Source organism: Pollicipes pollicipes, unplaced genomic scaffold, assembly GCF_011947565.3.
Source record: "Pollicipes pollicipes isolate AB1234 unplaced genomic scaffold, Ppol_2.1 Scaffold_3447;HRSCAF=4054_pilon_pilon_pilon, whole genome shotgun sequence".
Taxonomy (NCBI): Eukaryota; Metazoa; Arthropoda; class Thecostraca; order Pollicipedomorpha; family Pollicipedidae; genus Pollicipes; species Pollicipes pollicipes.
This window is the reverse complement of record NW_023596297.1, coordinates 4,197,026-4,218,883: the sequence shown is the minus strand read 5'-3', so window position 1 is coordinate 4,218,883 and position 21,858 is coordinate 4,197,026. Positions and strand designations below refer to the sequence as shown.

Genomic DNA, 21,858 nt, shown 5'->3' with positions numbered 1-21,858 from the left:
GAGAGAGAGAGAGAGAGATGAGAGGATGAGAGAGAGAGAGAGAGAGAGAGAGGAGAGAGGAGAGAGAGAGAGAGGGAGAGGGAGAGAGAGAGATGAGAGACGAGAGAGAGAGAGAGAGGAGAAGAGAGAGGAGAGACTGCAGTGTGGTGCCCGGTAGCCAGTCGGTTTCGAAGCTGACCTGCTGCCTCCCGAATTGGACGGAACAGATGTTTCAAAAATGTCAAAGCAAATCTCCAAATATTTTGTGGTAACTGCCTACCATTGCTAGCCTGGAGGTACTTATGACATCTATTTCTATGCACTCATTTTTCCATGGAGAGCCGGTGAATCGTAGTAATTTCAATACTGCATTTTTATCAAAATAACGTGCGCAAAAATCTCATATGATTTTCTGCATCTCCAAATTCATCACGAAACTCGCTAAACAATATTCAAGCCGCAGCGCGGTGAACTTGGTTCGTAATGCCAAATCAAATACTGATCACAGCGTTCTCTTATAAAAAATCAGTTCCACTGCATGAATTAAAACTAAAGCAACATTTCAAATGGAACATTTTGGTATTAGGAAAAACAGCAAAACTCTCTCTGGAGTCTGAATGAACTAGCCTTTGTCAGACACACTCGTTAACAGGGATGTCCATAATTATCTATATGTGCAAGTTATGTATTCCATGGAATGTGTCAATACACTGAATAAATCACGGGAAACTTGGAAATTTTGGTATAGGATGGAATCAAAAATTTGCATTCGATCCTTGCGCTTCGACCTAATCCTCGTTACAATGCTGAGCTGGATTATTTGTCCGTACATGTAAATTCGTGACACCCCACAAGCAGCCGACATCGTGTCACTTCTGGCAAACAAAAATATATTTTCAACCACATCAAACGAGCATCTCATTTCAACACGAGAAGCGCATACCATGCATGTCCATATTCTGAACAGTGTCGTGGCGCGTAATGTCTTTTACGCGCCCCATTCATATGTCCTCAACGGGACGGCTCCATCAGCATCGCAGCGCTTGCAGTTCGATTCCGGTCCGCAAGGTACCGCCACAGGCGTGTGTGCCCACACTCACCGAGTGCCACTGCTGTATCACCAAAGACTGAGGTCATCCACTGCCTGTTCGTGCCGGCACCCCTCACGCGGCGCTACCCCAAACCACGTGCAGCGCACCAGCGCCCGTCCGGAGCGTCGGAGGCCAGCTCCGTCTCAGCAGACTGCGGCAGGCACGGGGCGACGGGAAACCGGTCATCTGAGCAGGGCGGCCGCCGCCCAGGCGAGCATGGCGGCGGCGGCGGCGGCCGCCGCCAACGGCCGGCTGGCGCCGTTGCAGAGGTCGCCGTAGCACATACAGAGGTGGACCTTGCGGTACTGGCCGTACATGGTCTCGTCACAGCGCTCCTGCAGGTCGGACGGCGGGCGCTGCATGCACATTCGCTCCGTGGCCGTGTCGTAGTCTGCCGGACAAGAACGGGGCGGCTCAGGCTGGCATGCACCCCCAGGCGATGCATCACCGTGCGCCAGTGACGCCGGACAGTATAAGACCAGTCGTCAGTGGCGAAGGCGGCATCTGATCTCTGTCATTACCACCGTTTGCCGTGTTGACCTTGACCTATGCCGGTAACACACGGCGGCGCGCGGCTCTGTCAACAGTACGACATGATGTTTAAGCTGTGATATCCTCCCCCCATCGTCAGCAACGATGAACGAGACGAGCGCTAACTCCTGTCGGTTTAACCAACCGCATGACTGAACGTCTACCAATTTGTCAATAGCACCGGATGGTGTGACCACTTGTCAAAACCACCGGACGGCGTATGGCCACTTGTAGAGTTCCGCTTTTCTGTGGAATGACTTTGCTGCAGCTCTGTCTCCTGGCCACGTTTGTTCCCCAGCCCTTTAAATGTTACACCCCGAATGTGAGCCGACCAAATGCGTTAAGCCATCAGATGCCTTTTGCCTTTTCGCACAAACAGATGCCTTTTACGGTGTGGAGGTGCTAACAGGGGTAATTTGTATTACCATGGAGATAATACTTTGGCTTATCAATGCATCGGAGTATCCTTCTGCCATGTGCTTACCCGGTGGAACTGTGCTGTTATTTAACGTCTGCGCGCAATTTAATAAATTATATTACTGGGATGTTAGTTAGATCTGAGCGTGCTAACGCCTGTCACAATATCAGTCGCTTGTCACAATACTCGTCACAATGCATGCCACTGTCACTAGTCGACGAGATGGACGAATTTTTAGAAGTTACGCGCGTGGCGACAGTTGAGATAGTGCTGGAAACACGCTGATGGATGTGGATCATGATGAGCCGTGTTATGTGCCTCAGTATTATTCACAACACTTTCTGCGTCGGTTGAGGCCACAATGCGTTATATTGGGGGCCGGCTTGGGAAAAGATGCAACTGGCTATCGGCCTACATCTTGCAGATCCACGCGTTGGATAGTCTTGAAGTCGCTTAATGATTTGTACACGTTGCTTTCGCCACCATCGTACGTCTAGTTTCGCGTCTCAATCTACTCTGGTCGCCGACATCTCACACTAATCCTTACAGAGCCCAGAAAACAGGTGTGTCCATGGTTCCAGCACGATTCCGTGCAATGTCTCCCCACAGTGACCCGCACGTTTTTCGGTACGATTGTCCGTTCCTTATTCGGTAGGTATCAGTCTCATGTCACTGGGGTGCATACTTGCTGAATTCTGGGCATGTTTCCGACCCGCGATCTTTACTTGTGTTATGGACTCAAAATTCGACTTAGAGCTGAAAATGTCATGTTTACCATGCTTATCAAGTGGTTAGGCTATTTTGGGGCGGTGTTTTAATATTGGGAAGATCCGACATTGATCCCACGGCCTGCATTTTAGGGCCTGGAAAATATTGCAGTACAATGTTCAAGCAACTGTGCCACCTGTGACTAAAATCTTCCGTGGCTGCAAATATATAAGTCCATGAAAAGCGTAGCCGCACGGGCCGGCAACTGAATCTACAATTTTCCCGTTAGTTAACAATAAGGCTCACATGGTCTACGGATTCGCTCCTCAACGCTGAAAAAGCAAAAAAAAAACAACTATGTTTAATAACACACCTTTGAGGCCTCAGCTAAATTTAATGAGGCGCAGCCCTACTTTGTGACTTTCTCCAAAACCACCAGACTTCTTCCGGCGCACGTCCGTATCTCTCCCCCCCCCCCCCCCCACCACCACCGTCTGCTACCCCGCCGGGGAGGGATGCCCCTCCGTCAGCAGCGCCGGACGCCGTGCGGCCGGCGCCCCACCGTCCGCTGCCCCACCGGAGAGGTGCACCCCTCCGTCAGCAGCGCCAGACACCGCGCGGCTTGCACCCCATCGTTCGCAGCCCCGTCGCGCGTCACTCACCGTTGACGCCCTTGTCGCCCTCGATGATCTTGCCGCACCAGCCGGAGGCGCACGGCTCAACGCTCACGCTGCGCACCTTCCCGGCCAGCAGGGCGGTGGTGTTGTGCGCGAATGCGTCCCTGCAGTCGCCGCGCGAGCCGCGCGAGCGGCACCGGAAGCAGCGACGCTGCGTCACACCTGGCGGCAGCGGCGTCAGCTGATCACACCGTGGGCAGTCAGCTGGCGGCGGGCGGGGAAGAGGGCCGCCGAGCTGTGTTTTGGTGGAAACTGGGACAAATTAGCAGCAGTACGTTGCTAGCCGAGATTGCGTATGCGTGGCGGACATTTGAAAATGGCTGCCTTGAAATCACGTGCTTGCTAAGCATTGTGGCAAAGAAGAGATTAACAATGGTATATGAATCAACCGGTAAGCTTCAATATAGGCATCACTTACCAGTCTTTCCAATGCACACCTGTCATCAACATGGCGGTGACCAAGTGAGTAGCCGTTAACATTAATCCCTGGCCTAAGTCGTTCTCCGAAACGAGGGATCCTGAGGCTGACGGCTAACTCATTAGTCAGTCGGGTATGTCTTCGGACTCCATGGGATTCGCTTAGCTCCCGGACGTGCTCCTGATAGCCATAGGCCTATTCGTGAGGGATTGTTCCAGTAAGTCGAGAGCCTCAGCGGCTCCATCACGTCAGCTCCGCGTGCCTCTGCAGCCGCCGCCGCCATGGCGCCACGGGCTTCACTTTCCGAAAAGTCGAAAACTCTGAGTCGGGTGCTGTTCTTTCTCCCGAGTCGGGTACTGTTTCCGCCAGTCGCGTGACGTGGGTGAAGCTTGCCTGCTCATTGACGGTGTAGTTGCATCCCCACTCCATTTGCATCCCACATTTTTCCCGAAAGTTCTTCTAGCACGTGGTGACAATATGCGCCTCCCAGTCCCCGATCTGTTTGGCACTGACCGATCACGCTCAGCCTCAGCTCTGGGTGCATGCGAGCATTCGGATACATTGTGCTCTCACGGAACATGGCTTCCCGAGGAAAGGAGGGGCACCGCACCGGTGCGGATCAGGCGGACAGTGAGCTCTTCCCGACCTCGAACAGCGGGTGGCGTTCCGCGGCGGCCGCCGTCTGCCCCCCCCCCCTGACCTCCGGGTGAACGGGTGACAGAGTGCGGTACCATGTGTGGATCTACTCCGTGTGGGAATGAGTTAATTGCTGAATGCGAAATCTGGCTGATTGTGGTTTGGGCAATGGCACGTACGCAAGGACTCTTAGATCGTAATAGTAATAAATCATAGTGGTAGGTCGTTAAGATCAGAGAAAGTAATTAAGTAAGGTCAAAGCACGTCTGTTATCATCTCCACCTACGTGTTTCACTTTTTGTCCCTAGCCATCGACGAGCACATATGCTGATTGGCATTGAAAACTGGGGAAACCTTCCCAATTGGAGCGTCCGCTTGTGTAAAAGAAACGTTAGAAACGACTCGTTTCCCTGCGAAGAGATGGGAAAACAGTTTTTGCTGATCCACAAATGAATGCGAGTAACATTCTTGAATGTTTCGTAGGGTTAAGTAAAAGTGTGAAGCAGTTGAGGCTGCGATAAATCATTTGTCCGATAAAACATCAGACAATTCCGAAATTTCGACCTTAATGTAAGAACAGGTATGTTCATGGCATCTCGGGACCTTCGGTAAATGTCGCCCTTCGCCCTTTGCGAGCAATGTAGCCCTTCCGTGGCTCCAGCAGGATGGGCGAAGGTTACCGACGGCTGGAACGCGCCGATAACTGGGCCGATCGCGGCCTGGTACAGGGGAGACCGGCCGGCCGGTCAGGGCGGGGGACGTGACTCATCCGGGGACCTCGAGCCGGACCAGGCGAGAAGTCCTCGCGCGCTCTCATTCCCCGTCCAGGGCCACCACCAGCCCGCGGCACGGCTCAGGGTCACCATCCATATCACCGCGCGTTTCGGCAATGTATCTAGCCCGAGGAACACTGAGGCGTAGCCGCTCTTCATGCGCGGTTTCGCACTAGGTCAGCCAAAACCAGACGCAGTCTTCACGCACGAGGATCAGCTGTGTACCGGAGGAACACCTAGATCAGCGCGCCACTCACCGTGAACAACACTCAGGCAAGCCAGTAGCAGAATCACACACAGCACACACTCCCCGAGCTTCATGTTGGGCGGCGCGCGCGCTCTCCCATATGCTTCGCGTCCGAATCGGTCTAGCGCGCAGCCGGGGCGGCCATGTTGTGCCCGACAGCAGGCGGCTGGCACTGGCGGCCGGGAGAAAGTGGTGCTGCGGCGGCGGGCGGCCCCGGTGACGGCCCGGCCTTCAGTCCAGACGGTCCGCTCCAGAGCTCGCCCGCTGGCGAACACAGGCCCTGTGGTGACGCGGCGCTCGCGCTCGGTCGGCCGACACTAATTGTCAAACAGTGTTAATTAGGGAGATCAAGGGCCACTGAAACTGCGTTCGAAAGTCGGAAAGCCATTTCCGGAGCTCGAAATGATTGCGCTTAAGGTTTGTCAGCTGTTTATACGCAGCCAGTGGAGACATCTCTTGATACTTACGCCACTTCCTTCTTTCATCCGCTCAACGTCAAGGTTGGCAAGGTGTCCAAAACGACACCTTGGCACTTTCTTCTTTCATCCGCTCAATGTCAAGGTTGCCAAGGTGTCCAAAACGACGGTACTTCCTTCTTTCATCCGCCCAGTGTCAAGGTTGCCAAGGTGTCCAAAACGTTTAGAAAACTGAGGGCCCACGTACTTCTCATGAGCATCGTCGTTAGCCATGACCGAACGGCTTATGTCAAACCACATGGACTGTCACGTGGCCACAGCCCTCGGCTGCCCCGTCCCTACGCCATGTCCGCCGTAATTAAACGTACGTGTAGAGTCGATTGGGCATATGGACACTTGGAACACTGTGAAATATTTCGTGAAAGTATGTGCGCGCATGAGAAGACGGAGTCCCCGAATCGCTCCGTACCTCCGCCAAGGTCTGCGCACTCATGACAGAGGGGGGGGGGGGGCGGGTACTGACTGTGGTCGGGTGGCAGGTGTTTTCCTAGAACGAGATTCACCTTGGTGGGGTAGCAAGGTCGCCGGCCGGAAGCCGCTCGGGGCAGTCGCGCTGTCCACGGTGGCCACGTGACTGGGGAGGGGTTCATCTGTCGCGGGGCGGGACCGGACATCACACGGCAAGCTCAACAGTCCGGTCATGATCCGCGTACGGGAATCGGCCTTTGCCCGACTGGATCGGCTGCCAGCCTTCAACTCTAAAAAATTTACTAGTGGAGATGCGATTTAGCCAAACTCACCAATCAAGTACGCTCTCATTAACTACTCGCGGGAGAATGCTCTCGCTAAACCAGAGAGCTAAAGCAAAGCTGCATCTCGCCAGTCAAAACCAGTTCGAAATATTCATGGGATCGTGTACAATCGTGGGCATTCATGTGCGTTCATCAGCTAGATCATTGTCAAATAAGGTTATCAAACGACCAGCGGCGGATCTAGCTGGAGTTTTTTTTGGGGGGGGGGGCAACCGTTCGTCGCCAGCTGGCTGGTGTGGGATCCGAGGTCCAGTGCATGGTGCCTCTCGCGAATACCTAGTAGGGACACCATTCAAAACCGAAAAAACACCGAAATGCTTTTGAATCTTAAACAGAAGTTAAAACAAAACAGCTAAAACAGTCAAAGTTAAAGCAGACGGTAAATAGACGAAACTTTTATGAAGTTCTGGGAATCTTTTGGGGGGCCAAAACATACTCTCAGGGGTTTTGGGGGTCATAGCCCCGTGCCCCCCCCCCCCCCCTCAGGATCCGCCTATGCAAACCACGGCTGTATTTGGCAGATGCCTAAAAAAGTCACCCGAATCCCCTTTACATCACTCTTACACTATATGAGAAGTTATACAGCAGAAGTTAGAAACCGAAACTCGACGCATTGAAAGAGCGTTGCTTGCCTCGCCACCGCGCGAGCCGTCACTGAATACTTCATCCAGTATCCATGCTGCTCTTCACCTCACAAACGCTCCGCGGAGGGAAGGCGGAGGGTGCACGAGTACACGCATATGGGGCTCCCAGTCGGTAAGGGGCCAAGTGTTGGACTTTGGACTGTCCACCTCCTGTCCCGGATCGGGCCGCCACCATAGTGCACAGGTCGTGCGGTGGAGGGGTCTTCAACCCAGCCAGGTTCCACCGAGAGAAACGCGATGGCTCCATCTGTCCCGGGTCGGGCCGACACCATAGTGCATAGGTTGTGTGGTGCAGGGGTCTTCAACCCAGCCAGGTTCCACCGAGAGAAACGTGATGGCTCCACCTGTCCCGGCGCACAGATGCGATGGAGTGGGAACACCGCTGGAAAGACGCATACTTGGCGGCACAGCATTCACTTCACATCATATTGTTACACTGCGATTACCTGAGGTTGCCATCTCACTCGTAGTAATTCTGTCCGTTGCTCTGCATCACTTGCGCGTGAAGGCTGATTTCCGAGAGGATTTTTACGATTTTCTCTCGCCCCGGAAACCTAAAAATGAAATCTTGCCTGCGGTCGCAATCGCTTCAGCTTGGCCCATAACTCCCCGGGCCTGCCAAAGACTCCCCGCCCGATAAATCCCGCTCGACTTCGTCTGCGCGCCTTTTACGAGCATTTGCCTGTGGCTGGTAGCAGGAGGAAGCCCAGCGGCCAGCGGCAGGCTGGCGCCCAGCCGCCGGTCTGCTGCTCGATAGCCATCAATGAGCCATGACCGCGCCGCTGTTGTTTTTGGCCAGCGCCCCCGAAGCACGCACGGCTATTCATGCATTATGAAGGACTCACATCTAATGTTCATGCAATCAAAGAGCGGAACATCGATTAGCGCGAAATGTCCACCGATGTTTAGGCTTTTCGTGACGCAGCACATGCAATCGTACACAAAGGCCGGCCAAACAGCGCAGCCAGATCGCTTACCGAATGTTCCTAACTCCCAGTGCTTAAGACACTTGCTGGCTACGAGCTGCGTTGATGCGTGGTCGATACCGGTGGCGGTCCGGCAGCTGCGAACGCCAGCTTCAACTCCAGTCACAGTCGGCGTGCGACACTGTGCCACTAATAACCACAGCATTTGCAAATATGTGTACATATGAAGGTTGCTGATTCGCGAATGACGCGTACCTGATTTCAGAAAGATATATGCATTGGACTGTTCTCTCCTACCTGACTCGATCCAGCTCCCGTCTGACCCCATACAGCTCTCGTCTAAACGACCCAGCTCCCATCCGAATTGATCTTGCTCCCGTCTGACCGTCTGACTTGATCCAGCTCCCGTCGGATTCGATCCAGCTCCCGTCTGAATTGATCCAGCTCCCGTCTGATCTTATCCAGCACCCATCTGGCAGTGCTGGGCCAGGCTCCCGTTCGACCCAGTTCGGGCTGCGCCTGACTCTGGTTCAGCTGTCGTCCATCCGTTTGAGCCTGGTCTATCTCGCGTCTGGCTGGCGTCTCCGTCTGAGCATGGTCTAATCCTCGTCAGCCCAAGACCAGCTCCCGTCTGCTGATCTAGAACAGCTCCCGTCTGACGCAGACCAGCTCCCGTCTGCCGACCAGAACCATCCCCGAACGTCTGAACTTGGTCAGCTCCCTGGTTCCCGGCCAGGCCCCCGTTTGCCCCGGTCAAGCTTCCGTCTGACCCGCGTTCAATCCTTATGTCCGAGTCTCGGCTCCCATCTGACGCAGTCCCAGCTCCCGTCTGGCCCAGCCCCTGCTCACGCTGACCCAGTCGCGGCTCTGCTGATCCAGCCCCGGCTCCCGTCCGACCCAGTCTCGGCTCCCGTCTGACCCAGCCCTGGCTCACGCTGACCCAGTCGCGGCTCTGCTGATCCAGCCCCGCCTCCCGTCTGACCCAGCCCCGGCCCCCGTCTGACCCGGTCTCGGCTTCCGTCTGACCCAGTCCCGGCTCCCGTCTGACCCAGCCCCGGCCCCCGTCTGACCCGGTCTCGGCTCCCGTCTGACCCAGCCCCGGCTCTCGTCTGACCAAGTCCCGGCTCCCGTCTGACCCGGTCTCGGCTTCCGTCTGACCCAGCCCCGGCCCCCGTCTGACCCAGCCCCGGATCCCGCCTGGCCCAGCCCCGCCTCCCGTCTGACCCAGCCCCGGCCCCCGTCTGACCCGGTCTCGGCTCCCGTCTGACCCAGCCCCGGCTCCCGTCTGACCCAGCCCCGGCCCCCGTCTGACCCGGTCTCGGCTTCCGTCTGACCCAGCCCCGGCCCCCGTCTGACCCAGCCCCGGCTCCCGTCTGACCCAGCCCCGGCCCCCATCTGACCCGGTCTCGGCTTCCGTCTGACCCAGTCCCGGCTCCCGTCTGACCCAGCCCCGGCTCCCGTCTGACCCAGTCCCGGCTCCCGCTGACACAGTCCCGACTCCGCGGCGGCCTGTTGCCGCCCCGCGATTGATTGGCTGCGGGGGAGACGGCGCGGGCGGCGCCGGCCATCGATTTGCACCGCCGCCACTCCGGCCGCTAGATGGCGGGCCCGGCGCCGCTCCGCCCTATTGATCTCGCCGTGGTTGCCGGTGCCGGGCGTGCACCTCGTACCGGTGAGTACTCGGAGTGCCCGGCCCGCCTCCCGCCGCCACTGCTGGCGCCGCCCGCTCGCCCGCCCGCCTGCCCGTCCGCCCGACCTCAGGTCACGGCGCCAGGTCAGAGAGAGACCGGCGAGGGTGGGGACATTCGAGGCTTTCTCCATGGGCAGAGCTGAGGGCCGGTCAGGGCGTTTGCGTGTAGCAACAGTTGCTGCCGTTGACATCTCGGCTAGCTGGATAGCCCGAGCCTGGTTGGTGCTGCTGGACGTGTGCCTGTAAGACTGCCGTGGCCGCGCTGTGAGGCGGCCGTTCGTTGTTGATGTCAGATGTGTATTGTCTATCGACCACTTGACACGCCCTCTGCCTCCTCTGACTCGGATCATGATTGGTGCACCATAATGCCCGTTCTGATTTCATGGCGCTGACAATTACGTTGTCAACAGTTACAAAATTACGATTATCACGCAGACTCGCTGGAGGTTAAGAGAGACTGGATACCCTGCTTTATCGCATTTCGCGCGACGTGGTCGGGTCGAGCTACAAAGTTTCACAGAAAAGGGTCCAGTGGCTGGAAAAGGCAGCTGGCCTCTCACTGCCACTTACTCCACCATGGCTCCTGCGCTGGTTTTTGGCTTTAAAGTTAAACTCCTGGTCCTGTGGCATTTCCTTTGCTTGTATGATAAAGTGTACTGCAGTTGCTCTTGTAATAAACGTGGAGTCACATCCGAACTTAACGAAAAAGGTAACCTCCAATCGGGAACCAAAATGAGTCGACCTGCCCATCATGTCGCACTCGCCGCTGATCGTTAACTGCCATCCATCACTGTCGCACCTGATGCTCAGCCTGAGCGAGACGCCTGGTCGCGCGCCTGAGTTAGCTCATCTGAGCACCATGGCGCAGTCTGGCGGTGAGTTATGAAGAGGAGTTGGGGCCAGACTCGCTCGGTGGCGATGGGAACTCGTCAGCTTGGGAGGGGAAGACTTATGCCTGTTTGGAGTCATTTCATTCAATGCAATACCGTAGGGCTCATGCTAAGCTCTCCGATGTTGAGAGGAGGTAACTTGTCTCCTGCCTCTGTCCAAAAGTCCGCTGTCCCTGTCCCTTACGTAAATATTATGTTACGCATTTCTCCACCCTCTCCTCTATCCTCGTTTACGCGCTGGATCTGCTGAGAAGATTCCCCCCCCCCCCCCTCTTCCCCGGTTACGTTGCTAAGACGTCTTTTAAAAAGTCCGCATCGCGCGCAACTACAGTTGAGCTTAAAGATACGCTGATCAAAACACCTTCCCCTTGTCACACTTCACTTAATCTCCACCGTGCGCCCCACCTCCTCCCCTTACTCCATGCGTAGCATATTGTATGAACAGCCCCTTAGTCTTCACTTACTGCTGATAATTGTTTAGTGTGATGGGACTATCAGCTGCTATGAACCCGCGTCTGCACATCGGCAGGCATGGGCTCACACAGCGCATGTTGCATGCTGTGATCACTGGCCGCCGCACAAATCGGTTCACATGCCGTGGTACAAGCGGGCATACATGATTTGATCTCTTGATCCACGCTCAAGCTACGAATTCGTCATTGCCCGACTAAGTAAAAACCTCAAACAAAACAAAGGATTGATGGACACATTTTTAGGGGCGTAGTCACCAATAGACATGGATGAGCCTTATATGTTTTTTTGGGGGGGAGGGGGCGGTCTTTAGCCGCTCTTATTGCTCTATTTCGCCATCCGCCATAAAACTGAAATCGCCAAAGAAATCGTTGAGAAGTGAACTGAGCTGATTTCGGGATGGGAAATTGGGAACTGAAAAGCTTTCATCTTTGACGCAAATGCGGTCTCCGTCCCGCGTAAAGAGCTTCAGAAAACTGCACGTCTGCCAATGGCGGCATGGCTAACACCACCTCTCTCTGTAAATGGTATACGGCTGAGCCCAGCCAAACCGTCAGGCGCTGCACGTTTGTACGGCCCCGTCCAATCCTGAGTTTGTACGGCCCCGTCCAATCCTGAGCGTGCCGCAAAACATTGGCCGGTCCATTTCTGGATATTGCGGCACTTATGTCGAGCGCGCGAGCAGAGCGGCCCCACACCGCCCACTGGCCGAAAAACAGCCCAGCCGGGTGGCGATGGCAGCTGCCGGCCGACGAGCTGGACATAAATGAGAGTGCGGGACTCGGCAAATTGCTACCAGTTGTATGGAGAAGGCCCGCTCTGGTCGTCTATGTTAATCGCCTGCTGTCTCGTTAACAGCTAGCGGTGAACTGCAGATGACGCGATCGGGTGCAATATATTTCTATCAGAGCAGTCAGAAACCGTGCGCGTACATCCACCATCTAGTCTCATCCGTCATCCAGTCACGAGATCAGACATGTTCAGCTTAATCTGCCGCATTCTAAACACTTCCCGGCCCTGTTTTTAAAGCGATGGGAGTCATTTTTACGCTCTCCGTTTTTCCTTTTCGTCACGTCGCGAATATAAGCCGGTCCCTTTTCACGCGCTGCTGTAAATCAGATCTACATGACTTGTTATAGCGCTCGCTCTGTGCACTGCGTTGCATTCGTATCACAAATCCACGCAATATTTTCTGTGCGAAGTATGAGACGAAACGCATCACTATGCAACGTCGTCAAAACTGTTAACGAAGTTATTCGTTTGTGTATTTTAACGGCGGTCGGTTGTTGTAGGTTAAGGGGATGGAGCCCGCGACAAAGTTTTACGGATTTTTTTTAACGAGGAGAAACCTGCGGCGCAGCTTGTCAGCTTCAACACCGGCAGAATAGCAGAGATATACATTTAGAGCGTTTAACACTCTATCTGAATTCGTGATAACGTGTCAGATCTCTTCGCGGGTTTTTCACCAATATAACATGTTCAGATGATAACGTGAGGTCATTTTGCGATGCTTGTGGTTTGCTGTCACGCCTTTATTAACCATTCCAGTCGCCTATTGGATTTGGCCGTCGGAAAACACCGCGTGCGTCGCGTTGTTGACCCATACTCCCGTCTGACGAAAGCTCTATTTTCAGCCAGATCCGGCTCCACGTCGGCGTCTCTCTTGCAGCGGAGGTAACCAAAAACCAGCCAAAATTGCTTCCTTTCTGAGCTTCAAGCAGTCCTTCACTGCTAATGTCTCCAATTTGAAAAGAAGGTGAGCCACGTTGTGACCGAATGAACGTGTTTACGGGGCACTGCTCCCGTGATTTAATGCATACAAAACACGCTTCAAAAGGTCTTTAGAACACTCCAGGAGGTCTCTCAGCTAGTCTACAACTTTAACGCAGATTGTGCGACGCATTTTGACTTGTGAGTGCAACAAAGGCTGGCATTTCCCCACGGACACGTCAAGTAAATACCACACCGTCTCATTTCACATGTGGTCCAAATAAGCCCTCGAAAAGTATCCTCTTAGACAAGAGATGGTGAATATCCCAATCGAATCATCTTACTTGAGAGTGTTAGTTTTTTCAGCGGTGGATGTCACTAAACGGCTGAAGTTACGACTAAAACAATCACGAACTACAGACGAGGCGACCGAGATTGTCGATTTCTTATCCTTGCTATAGTTTAGTTCAAAATCGTTCAACCGTTCAGCCGATTTTTTCATTTCAGGCTCAAGCCGCTTCAGCTCCATACTTTTATGCAAAACAGATGAATTTTGATTAACTCAATTTACTTTAATTACGTCACTTGTATGGATTTTACAATGAGCTAGGGTCTCTCAGTATTTGCTTTAATGAACCTGCGCCGCATATCTTGCCCTGTACGCTGACGTCCGGCTTCTGCGTAAAGTGTTCAAATAATCTGAACGAGGTGGACGCAGGCCTGTAAAGTAGATCAATCGAATACCTTAAGAATGCGTGGTGTCAGCTCCATGTGCTTCCGATTGCTTTGAAATGTTTTAACACGTCGCGCTTGCAGACCATAGCAGTCACTGCGACCTGCGATGCGAATAAGTCGCTGGCGTTTTGATTGGCGCTTCATAACATGTGCGTAAACCGCAAAATTATTGTGCTGCTTTTAGGTTGGATACAAATTTTGACTGTCGTGCAACAGTATGACATCGGTGAGGTGCAGCTGCGGTCATTCCAATCTGGAATGCGAATGCCAATATCTACCAATGATTAATATCAGTAAATCATTTCATTTGCGTGGCTACCTTTGGTCAAATAAGATGAGTCCCTGTGCGTTACGAGGACGCCGCTGTTCATTGCTTTTGAGGACAAACTCTCTGTTACCGTGCGTTGACACGCTGTGGGCGTAGCACGCGATAGCGTACGGAACCAGGAAAACCATTTCAGAAAGCCGGGGATTCGTTTAAGAAGTGAGAAGAGGGAGGAGAAGACTCACTCTTTCAGTTCCAAGTGTTTCATTTTAGTGGCATCTCTTCAGTGGACAGTGTCCATCAGCATATCAGCTGTATGCAGAAAGAGGGGGGGGGGGGGGCACGAAACACAAAGGTGGCTGTCAATTGCACACACCGATGGGGCCGTGGGACAGATATGCACCTTTCGATCTGGAACACCTTGGGATGCTCAAAGCATTTAGACGCGTCTTGAAATAACCGCAAGACACTGTTCTTAAACTATGCGCGTGCGTGCGCAGGGTTGCGGAGTCACTGCTTAAACCTCTGACCTCGGGGCATGGCCGGCAGGTTCAGCTCAGGTGACCTCGCCTCAGAATACGAGGATGGTGACGAGGTGCGCCAGCGGCAGGCGGACGTGGTGGGCCAGCCGGCCGCGGCGCCCACCTCCTCCGGGCCCGCGCCCCAGCAGCAGCAGCACCATCAGCAGCAGGGGCCGCCCCCGCAGCATCAGCAGCACCAGCAGCCGCAGCAGGAGGGCTCTGGGTTCAGCTTCGGCACGTTCCGGCCAGGCGGGCGCACCACGTCGGCGCCCAGCAGCCCCAGCAAGACACGCGAGTCTTTCCTGCAGCGCGTACAGAGTCTCACCTCGGGTGTCACCAGGTGAGCGGCGGGTCTCACCTCGGGCGTCACCAGGTGAGAGGCGGGTCTCACCTCGGGCGTCACCAGGTGAGCGGCGGGTTTCACCTCTGGTAACTCGCCTTACCTCACCGCATGACATATTCGTACTTCGCCAGATAACGCCTATTGTGTCGTGGGACGAGCGAGGTACCAACAGACAGCTTGACGACAACACAGATGTGAGTGCTGTCGTCAAGTCCGTGGTACCAATACCTATCTCATGAATGGAGCCCGTCGACTTTGGGAATCCATACAAATAGGCTTTACGAATGGAATGCTGAATGTGAATGCAATGGGATGCTTTACGAATAGTTGGAATATCCCGTTTTCTTGAGTTTAGTGGACAGAGGATCGATATTTATCGTTCACGCATAAATTTGTAAAATGGTAATTTGGTTAACTGAGCCTGGCAAGGACTTGCAGTTGCAGGTAACCAAAGCGACCTTTTGGAAATTTATATTTTATCTTACAGTGATCGTAGCAGTGCAAAAAGCGCAGATACATTTGGTGAACATCGGTCGAAATGAACTGCTCTGGACGCCTCTGCAAATTTCGTGGCTGAAACTCTCTCAGCTTATGCCTCAGTTTGTATTCCATGTCAGGTTTCAGAAAATGCGACGTTGGCCGTTTTTCAATGGATAACTGGTGCGCCCTTGCGTCGGACAAGTCCGATATATCCTCATGGGTTGTACCCGGTACATTCGTCTACACTACACAGGTCGTTTCCGTCTTCACCTTCACCTTCACCTGTTTTTGAAATCTGACAACATGCCCTAAAACGACGCAAGCCGAGCAGATGCGTGAACTGTGACGCGGGTGCGTGAACTGTGACGCGGGTGCGTGAACTGTGCCCGAGAGCGCGTGACCAGGTCGGCTTTGACGTCCGTTCGTCGGACCCTGGACCTGGTTCCCATCCGTGGTCTTCAGCTTGTACGTACTTTATTGATCACTTGAGCTGACAAAAATAGGACTGGCCTGGCCGAACCGCTGAGGCCAAACAATATCCTGTTAGTTCACGTCAAGGCTTACTCTACCTGCGATCTAACTCGCATTAAAAGTTGGCTCGCAAGTTGATCTTGGTTCCATATCGGCCGTTCGTTGTGATCCTCCTGATTAGGGGCGTCGCATGTGTGATTGCTGACTACTTCAGGTTTAAAGGCTGTCTGTCAAAAGTTTATCGTCAATGGTAACCATGCGCGCGCTCCACACTGCAGGGTCAAATGGATGTTTTTTGTCCGTTGTGTCCCTGTGAAATAAAGTAGAGCCTGCAATTATTTGTTTCTTTTTAGAACAGCACGTACATTATCAACAGAGCAATGTAAGAGCAGTTTGACTATGGTTCCTGTATGTGCAGTCATGCCCTGCATGACCTACGCTCTGATGGGTAGTCATCCCCTGTCCCATCAACCCATATAGTGTATTTGAAATCGTTACGCCAATCGCGGTACACCTCGGAGGAAAAAGCGGGACCAATTCGTTCTCGCAATCACCTGAGATCGGCGGACAGCCAGTCAGGACGCCGCTCCGTTTCTGAACGCCGATCTCTACCAATTTCTGGTATTGGGTACTATGAAGCTCGAACCGATTCTTCTGGAATTATTGCGAGATGCTTTTATCAAAGGCGTTCCATCTACAAAAAATCTGCATCATCGAAGCTGACAAGCGCGTGACCAACAGTCTATAGCAGAGGTTGTTGGAACCTGCGGCAGCGCGAAAAGATATAGCTTTACAAAATATGCATAGCAAGTCAAAGGGCGTGTTGCGTACTGCACATGCTTGACGTTTGTAAAAGCAGACTGCCCAAGCGAGGCAGAAGTCAGTCCCAGAGGAGCTCTCTTGCCGTTTCTTTATGAGGTGGGCTGCATTTTAGCTGCACTCCCGCAGATTGCTGCGACACGGTAGCCAATGGCAAAGGAAGGCTTTTACCATTTTTGTCACAAAACTGGTCTGTGATTTTGCGGAAGAGCCGGACGCAACGAAAATATGATTCGACGGCTCTCGTTCTAGAGAAACGTCAGAATCACCAGGGCGGAAGGACGTCAGGGATTTGTTTATTGTGTTTGCAAACTTAAGCTTGGTTTGGCTCGAATACGTTTGTGAAACATTGCAAACGGGAAGTCTCCCTGATTGTCAATAAAAGCATCGCGATACAGTGCCTCGCTGATCGGCTGATTCGGTTACGATACTTAGAAGACCACCCATCTCGATTATTGATACTGTTGACGCCATTAGTTACGTCCAGCAAAACACTATTTTGATGATGTAAATTAATTCAAATTTCTATGAATTGCTGTAGTTAAGCAGGCAGTGAACTATGATGCCGGTTAATTTACACCAAATCAGGCCGAGCATACTAAGAGCCCGTACGCGTGCGGTTGCAAATTCCATCCCCCACCCCGCATTCCGATCTGTCCATGTCTGTGGGGACAGCACCGGACAGAGGCACAGGAACTGGAGGTGAAAAACGCAGTAAAAAATTCCTGACCCACCCAGCCCCAGCTCTTGCGAGTCCCCATGCCTCCAGCGCCATTGTTAATGACGAGGTGCCATGTTTTTCTTTTGCATTTTCCCAGTGCTATGAAATGGTTATCTTGCTTTGTTTCCGAGCCCCCAAAACTGCCGCGCCGGCGCCCTCGTGTTTGATGGGTTGGTATATATGTTACATGAACAACTCTCTGCTGCGAGTGTTTGACACGTCCAAAGAAATAACAGACTCTTCTTGATCGGCTCCGCATGCTGGCGACGAGACAGAGACCCATGTTATCAGCGCGCCAGCAGCCGCTGACGTCAGCACTTCGACTAACTTCTCAATTCGCCATTTGAACGGGCTCACAGGCTGGTGCCATTTGCCTAAGTTGGGTCCCGCCGCGTTCTCGTCAGCTCGCTAATATTAGCTCGCCGCGCTCGTGAACTCGCTAGCATTAGCTCGCCGCATCCGTGAGCCCGAGGTCACCCCGACCTGGATGACCTGACCTTGATAACTGGCAGGCCGGACGGACCCTTGCGCCAGACATTCAACAAGGACCGCTGCTTCACACTGCTGGTCATAGACGACCAGAACACGGACTGGTGAGCATCAGCAGCTGTCGACGGCTGTTTCGCTGCAACGGGGTGATGTTATTGTTCAAGGGTTTGCACTGCAGTACCTTGATCGCGGAGCAAATGTTTTTTTTGTGGATATTTCGTGTCTGTGTAGATATGTCAAGGTATCAGGCATAGGTTGCCTATCAAATAACAGTTTGTATTGTTTGCATGTTGCGAAATGAGGATTAGTTTGAGAACCACTGAACACCAGAACAGTCAGATATTTGTTACCGACGCAACAAATAGTTTAAAAGAAATGTTCCACATTAATACGGGATTTTGAACCGAAATACCCATCATGAAAACCTTTCGGTACTGTTCAAAATCCTGCCCTTCCTAAAACCCAAGCTCCTTTAGTTTCTAAGCTACACGCCCCCAAGAATGGGGAAAGCACATCAGGGAAAGTATTTCTAAATCACCTTGGCATTCATGACGTCGTAATAACGTCATTCAAACTCTGATATTCCATGCGCCGTGCGTTGATCAAGGCTAGAAAAGATCATTGGCGAGGCGTTCATATCGGGCGTTTGTGAGCGCGATTTCCAGATATAACGACCGCCAATGGGGTCTTAATCAATGTTGTGCAATGTACGATGACGTAACCAAACAATGCCGCATTGAGGAACATATTCACTTGACGGAGCATTGTGCTGTCTATAGCAGTCTTTCCCACATGAAAAGCATACCGATGGTTATAAGTGAGCTTGATTCATCGTATATGATGCCTACCTCAATATCTTCAAATGTGAAACATTCCCTTCAAAGAGCAGCTATGGCGCGAGAGTTGCCAATCGATTTACGTATTGACTAAATTTTTCGCTCCCACTAAACCGAATGCGTACTTATTTACTTTTTTATACGTTTCTTTCCTTCCTTTTCCAAGCATCTCTTTGTTTGTAAATTTGAACTGTATTCAAGGCAACTCGATTAAGCAAATGAACAAACGAAGATCCTTTGCGAAGTGATCTGAATGTAAAAATTATCATTCGGGACCTTCGTTCCGCGTTATTTTGAGGCCCTGCACACCAAAGACCCCAATACCAGAAAAACAAGACACTTCTCAATCCGCACCCAAATACACCTATTTTGCCTCCACGTCTTTGTTATGAAGACGTGTATAGGAACTGTTTCACTACCAAACAGAGGTGGCGCTGCAGAGAGTGACATGATCGGGCTCTCGTTAATGATAAGCTTGAAAGTAAATATTTGACAGTCTTCGTGCAACGAAGCGCACCTAAAAATAGCCGCTGAAAATACCGAATCCAGGCGATCACTTCAGCGGTCTTCGCGACGCTTCACAAGGAAGGGAACATGCCGCCGACCGATCGGCGTCAGCCGCGCGAGCGGGGGGAACGGGCGACTGTCGAAGCTGACGGGGTCGGCCGACATCTCGCCGCAGGTCGAAGTACTTCAAGGGGCGCCAGATCCATGGCGACTACGACATCCGTGTGGAGCAGGCCGAGTTCGGCGAGATCTCGGTCAGCGGCAGCACCGAGGCCGGCACCCACGTCACCATGGTCGTCTACCGCGGAGGCACCCGGGTCGTCAGGTAAGTGGTCCCCCCTGCCTCCTCCTCCCCGTGCAAAATTACTACGGTGGGATGTTTGTATCGCGTATCACCCACCGTGGCGTGCTGGGTGAGTGTCACCAGTCGCTGACCCAGCCCGCCTGTAGAACAGCAAAGCTCGGGAAGTATACACTCCGCGCGCTCTATTCCGCACTTCCTCACGGAAAACTGCGTTATCACTTAAATAGTGGTCTCGGGGGCACGTGCTCTCACCACGTTATCAAATTATTGCATACACTGGCATGTGCTCGCATAAATGTTGGCACAAAAAAATGCGGCGTAGACGCGTGTAAAATCGTACATTGAGTAAGTGCGATGTCATGTAGCAAATTGCATGATGGGTACAATTTTACGACCTGCACCTCAGTGCGAGTTTTTCTTTTTACTTTCAGCGGTTGATTTCCCTTTGGAGCTTAGTATTGCCACCGCCACACCAATCGTACCACATTCTTCATCCATGACGATGCATAAACTGCTCCTCAAAAACTGTGCCAGGATGCTATTGGTTATTCAATTGAAAAATTGCAGTGACAGAAAGATAGCGAAAGATCTCCTTTTATCTAGTATCTTCATATTGCGGAATCGTTCCTTTCTTAAACCGTCGCAAGATTTTCTGGGATCTATGAACTTCTTGAAATTGCATCAAAGGGATCTTCCGGGAACTTGGACCCCTGTTAAAGTTTTGCTGAAGAACCTTCTGGGATCTGGGATACCTCTATAATATTGTCTTAGGATCCTGCAAAATCTAGGGTTTTGTATGATCTCTGTCGAATGATCTCCTGGATCTTGAATCCTTTTGAGGGATCGGACACATGTCTGCTCTCAGCCAACTGACCTCCGGTGTTGAGCTGGTGAGCATTTCACGCTCAGCGTAAAATCGCAACTTCAGGGGCCCAATGACCCTCCAATATTCAGGACGGATCAACATCTGCCTCTTTTAAGATTGACAGTTCCAAATTGTGTAATTATAGGTGGAGAACTGTCTTATATGCTATTTGCAAAGTAATCGGCACCTAATATTACGTTAATTCGCACTTGGTTGTGTTCTTACAGTCCCGGAAATTTCACTTAATTCAAAACTTATTCCAAATCAGAACGATGCCCTCTCGCATCACCGTGCGGAGCATTGACCACACCTGATTATCGACGTGTATTGTGTACGGAGTTGTTCACGAGAGCGTCGAAATTAAGACAACTGAAAATAACAATCTGGTTCGTGTTGATAGTTCAGTGGCGACACCTTAGCATGCCGATAAAATCAACTATCGCAGGCAGCAATGATCGCTGGCTTATGTGTAGTGTATGACACAGTTGCTCGTAGCATATCGCCCAACGCCATCCAAACAATTATTTGTAGGACTGGAGCTTACGTTTGCAGACATCTAATCCGCCACCGTAGTTACAGTGAATGACTTCAGGTAATTGCCAGCCGTCATTTGACCGTGGTCAGTGAGGTGTAAACGGCATTACCGTCCGTGGCAAACGGTGCCAGTAGGGCTAATCCGACATTTGCACGAAGGCTTTCAGTGTGGCCGGCACGCTACGGCACGCCACGAGGCCGCGACGTAAAAGTGTCGTGATGGATATCATGGCTAATAGCTTACATGCCATTCTAACGCGGACATGTTTAAAGCAAGCAACCGGCTGCAGGTTAGTACACGTAATGGAAAAGTTGGAGAGAAAAGAACACGAAAGCGAGCGAGCGGAAGGAAATGAGGAACAAATAAAAATGTCAACATTGATGAGTATCAAAACGAGGAAATGTTGAACACCAGGGATCCGACAGGATACGGATCGGCCGGCCAACTTCGGACCGGAAGCCCCCGCTGAGCACAGCTCGCGGTTACCCAGGGGAACGTTTGGTTGAGCGCGTAGGATTGGGCCGAGACCAACAGGTATAATGCACTATAGATTTATGCAACACATCTGCGAATGGATAATGCTGTGTAGCTCGATGCGCTATAGATACGACGCACCACAGCACTGCCTGTTGTTGGCAGATCTTTCAAGCCACACTTCGTATTGGTCCGGCAAAACTTGCGCGACGCTTCCGAGGACCACAAGAATCTGCTGCTGGGCTTCAAATACGGGGATATCCCATCAATCAACAGCCTTCAATCAATCTACAACTTCCAGGTAAAGCTGAAAGTAGTTAGTTTGCTTCACGCTTACAGGCAACGAGGCGTTTGATTTCAGTTGTACAGGTCTACGCACCGCTAGTTTTTTCGTGCGCATGCATATAATTACGTGCACATGCTATGCATATAGCCACATAAATGTGCACACATGCA

The 21,858-nt window shown here is 52.3% G+C and overlaps 2 protein-coding genes across 2 annotated transcripts in view; one reads left to right on the top strand and one right to left on the bottom strand.

Annotated features, from left to right (window-relative positions):
• Nucleotides 1-851: 851 nt before the first annotated feature.
• On the bottom strand, nucleotides 852-5,674 carry rtv (QVR superfamily protein rtv). The gene is made up of 3 exons (XM_037215693.1): nucleotides 5,489-5,674; nucleotides 3,390-3,566; nucleotides 852-1,461 (listed from the first exon to the last, which is right to left on the bottom strand). The coding sequence occupies exons 1-3, from the start codon at nucleotides 5,550-5,552 to the stop codon at nucleotides 1,253-1,255; spliced, it is 450 nt and encodes a 149-aa protein (XP_037071588.1). The 5' UTR covers nucleotides 5,553-5,674; the 3' UTR covers nucleotides 852-1,252.
• A 4,349-nt stretch (nucleotides 5,675-10,023) lies between these two features.
• The window catches only part of Syn (synapsin), a gene marked incomplete at its 5' end in the record, with an annotated part of 30,893 nt that continues 19,058 nt past the window's right edge, over nucleotides 10,024-21,858 (top strand). The window contains 6 exons of the mRNA XM_037214318.1: nucleotides 10,024-10,050; nucleotides 12,962-13,083; nucleotides 14,587-14,898; nucleotides 17,905-17,985; nucleotides 19,400-19,549; nucleotides 21,568-21,703. Coding sequence (XP_037070213.1) covers nucleotides 10,024-10,050; nucleotides 12,962-13,083; nucleotides 14,587-14,898; nucleotides 17,905-17,985; nucleotides 19,400-19,549; nucleotides 21,568-21,703 — 828 coding nt within the window. The remainder of the gene's footprint in view (nucleotides 10,051-12,961; nucleotides 13,084-14,586; nucleotides 14,899-17,904; nucleotides 17,986-19,399; nucleotides 19,550-21,567; nucleotides 21,704-21,858) is intronic.

Coding starts and splice junctions, on each gene's coding strand:
- rtv (XM_037215693.1), bottom strand. CDS start 5,552: ATGAAGCTCGGGGAGTGTGTGCTGTGTGTGATTCTGCTACTGGCTTGC. Junction 3,567..5,488: donor TTGCCTGAGTGTTGTTCACG/GTGAGTGGCGCG, acceptor CGCTGCCGCCAG/GTGTGACGCAGCGTCGCTGC. Junction 1,462..3,389: donor GGGCGACAAGGGCGTCAACG/GTGAGTGACGCG, acceptor CTTGTCCGGCAG/ACTACGACACGGCCACGGAG.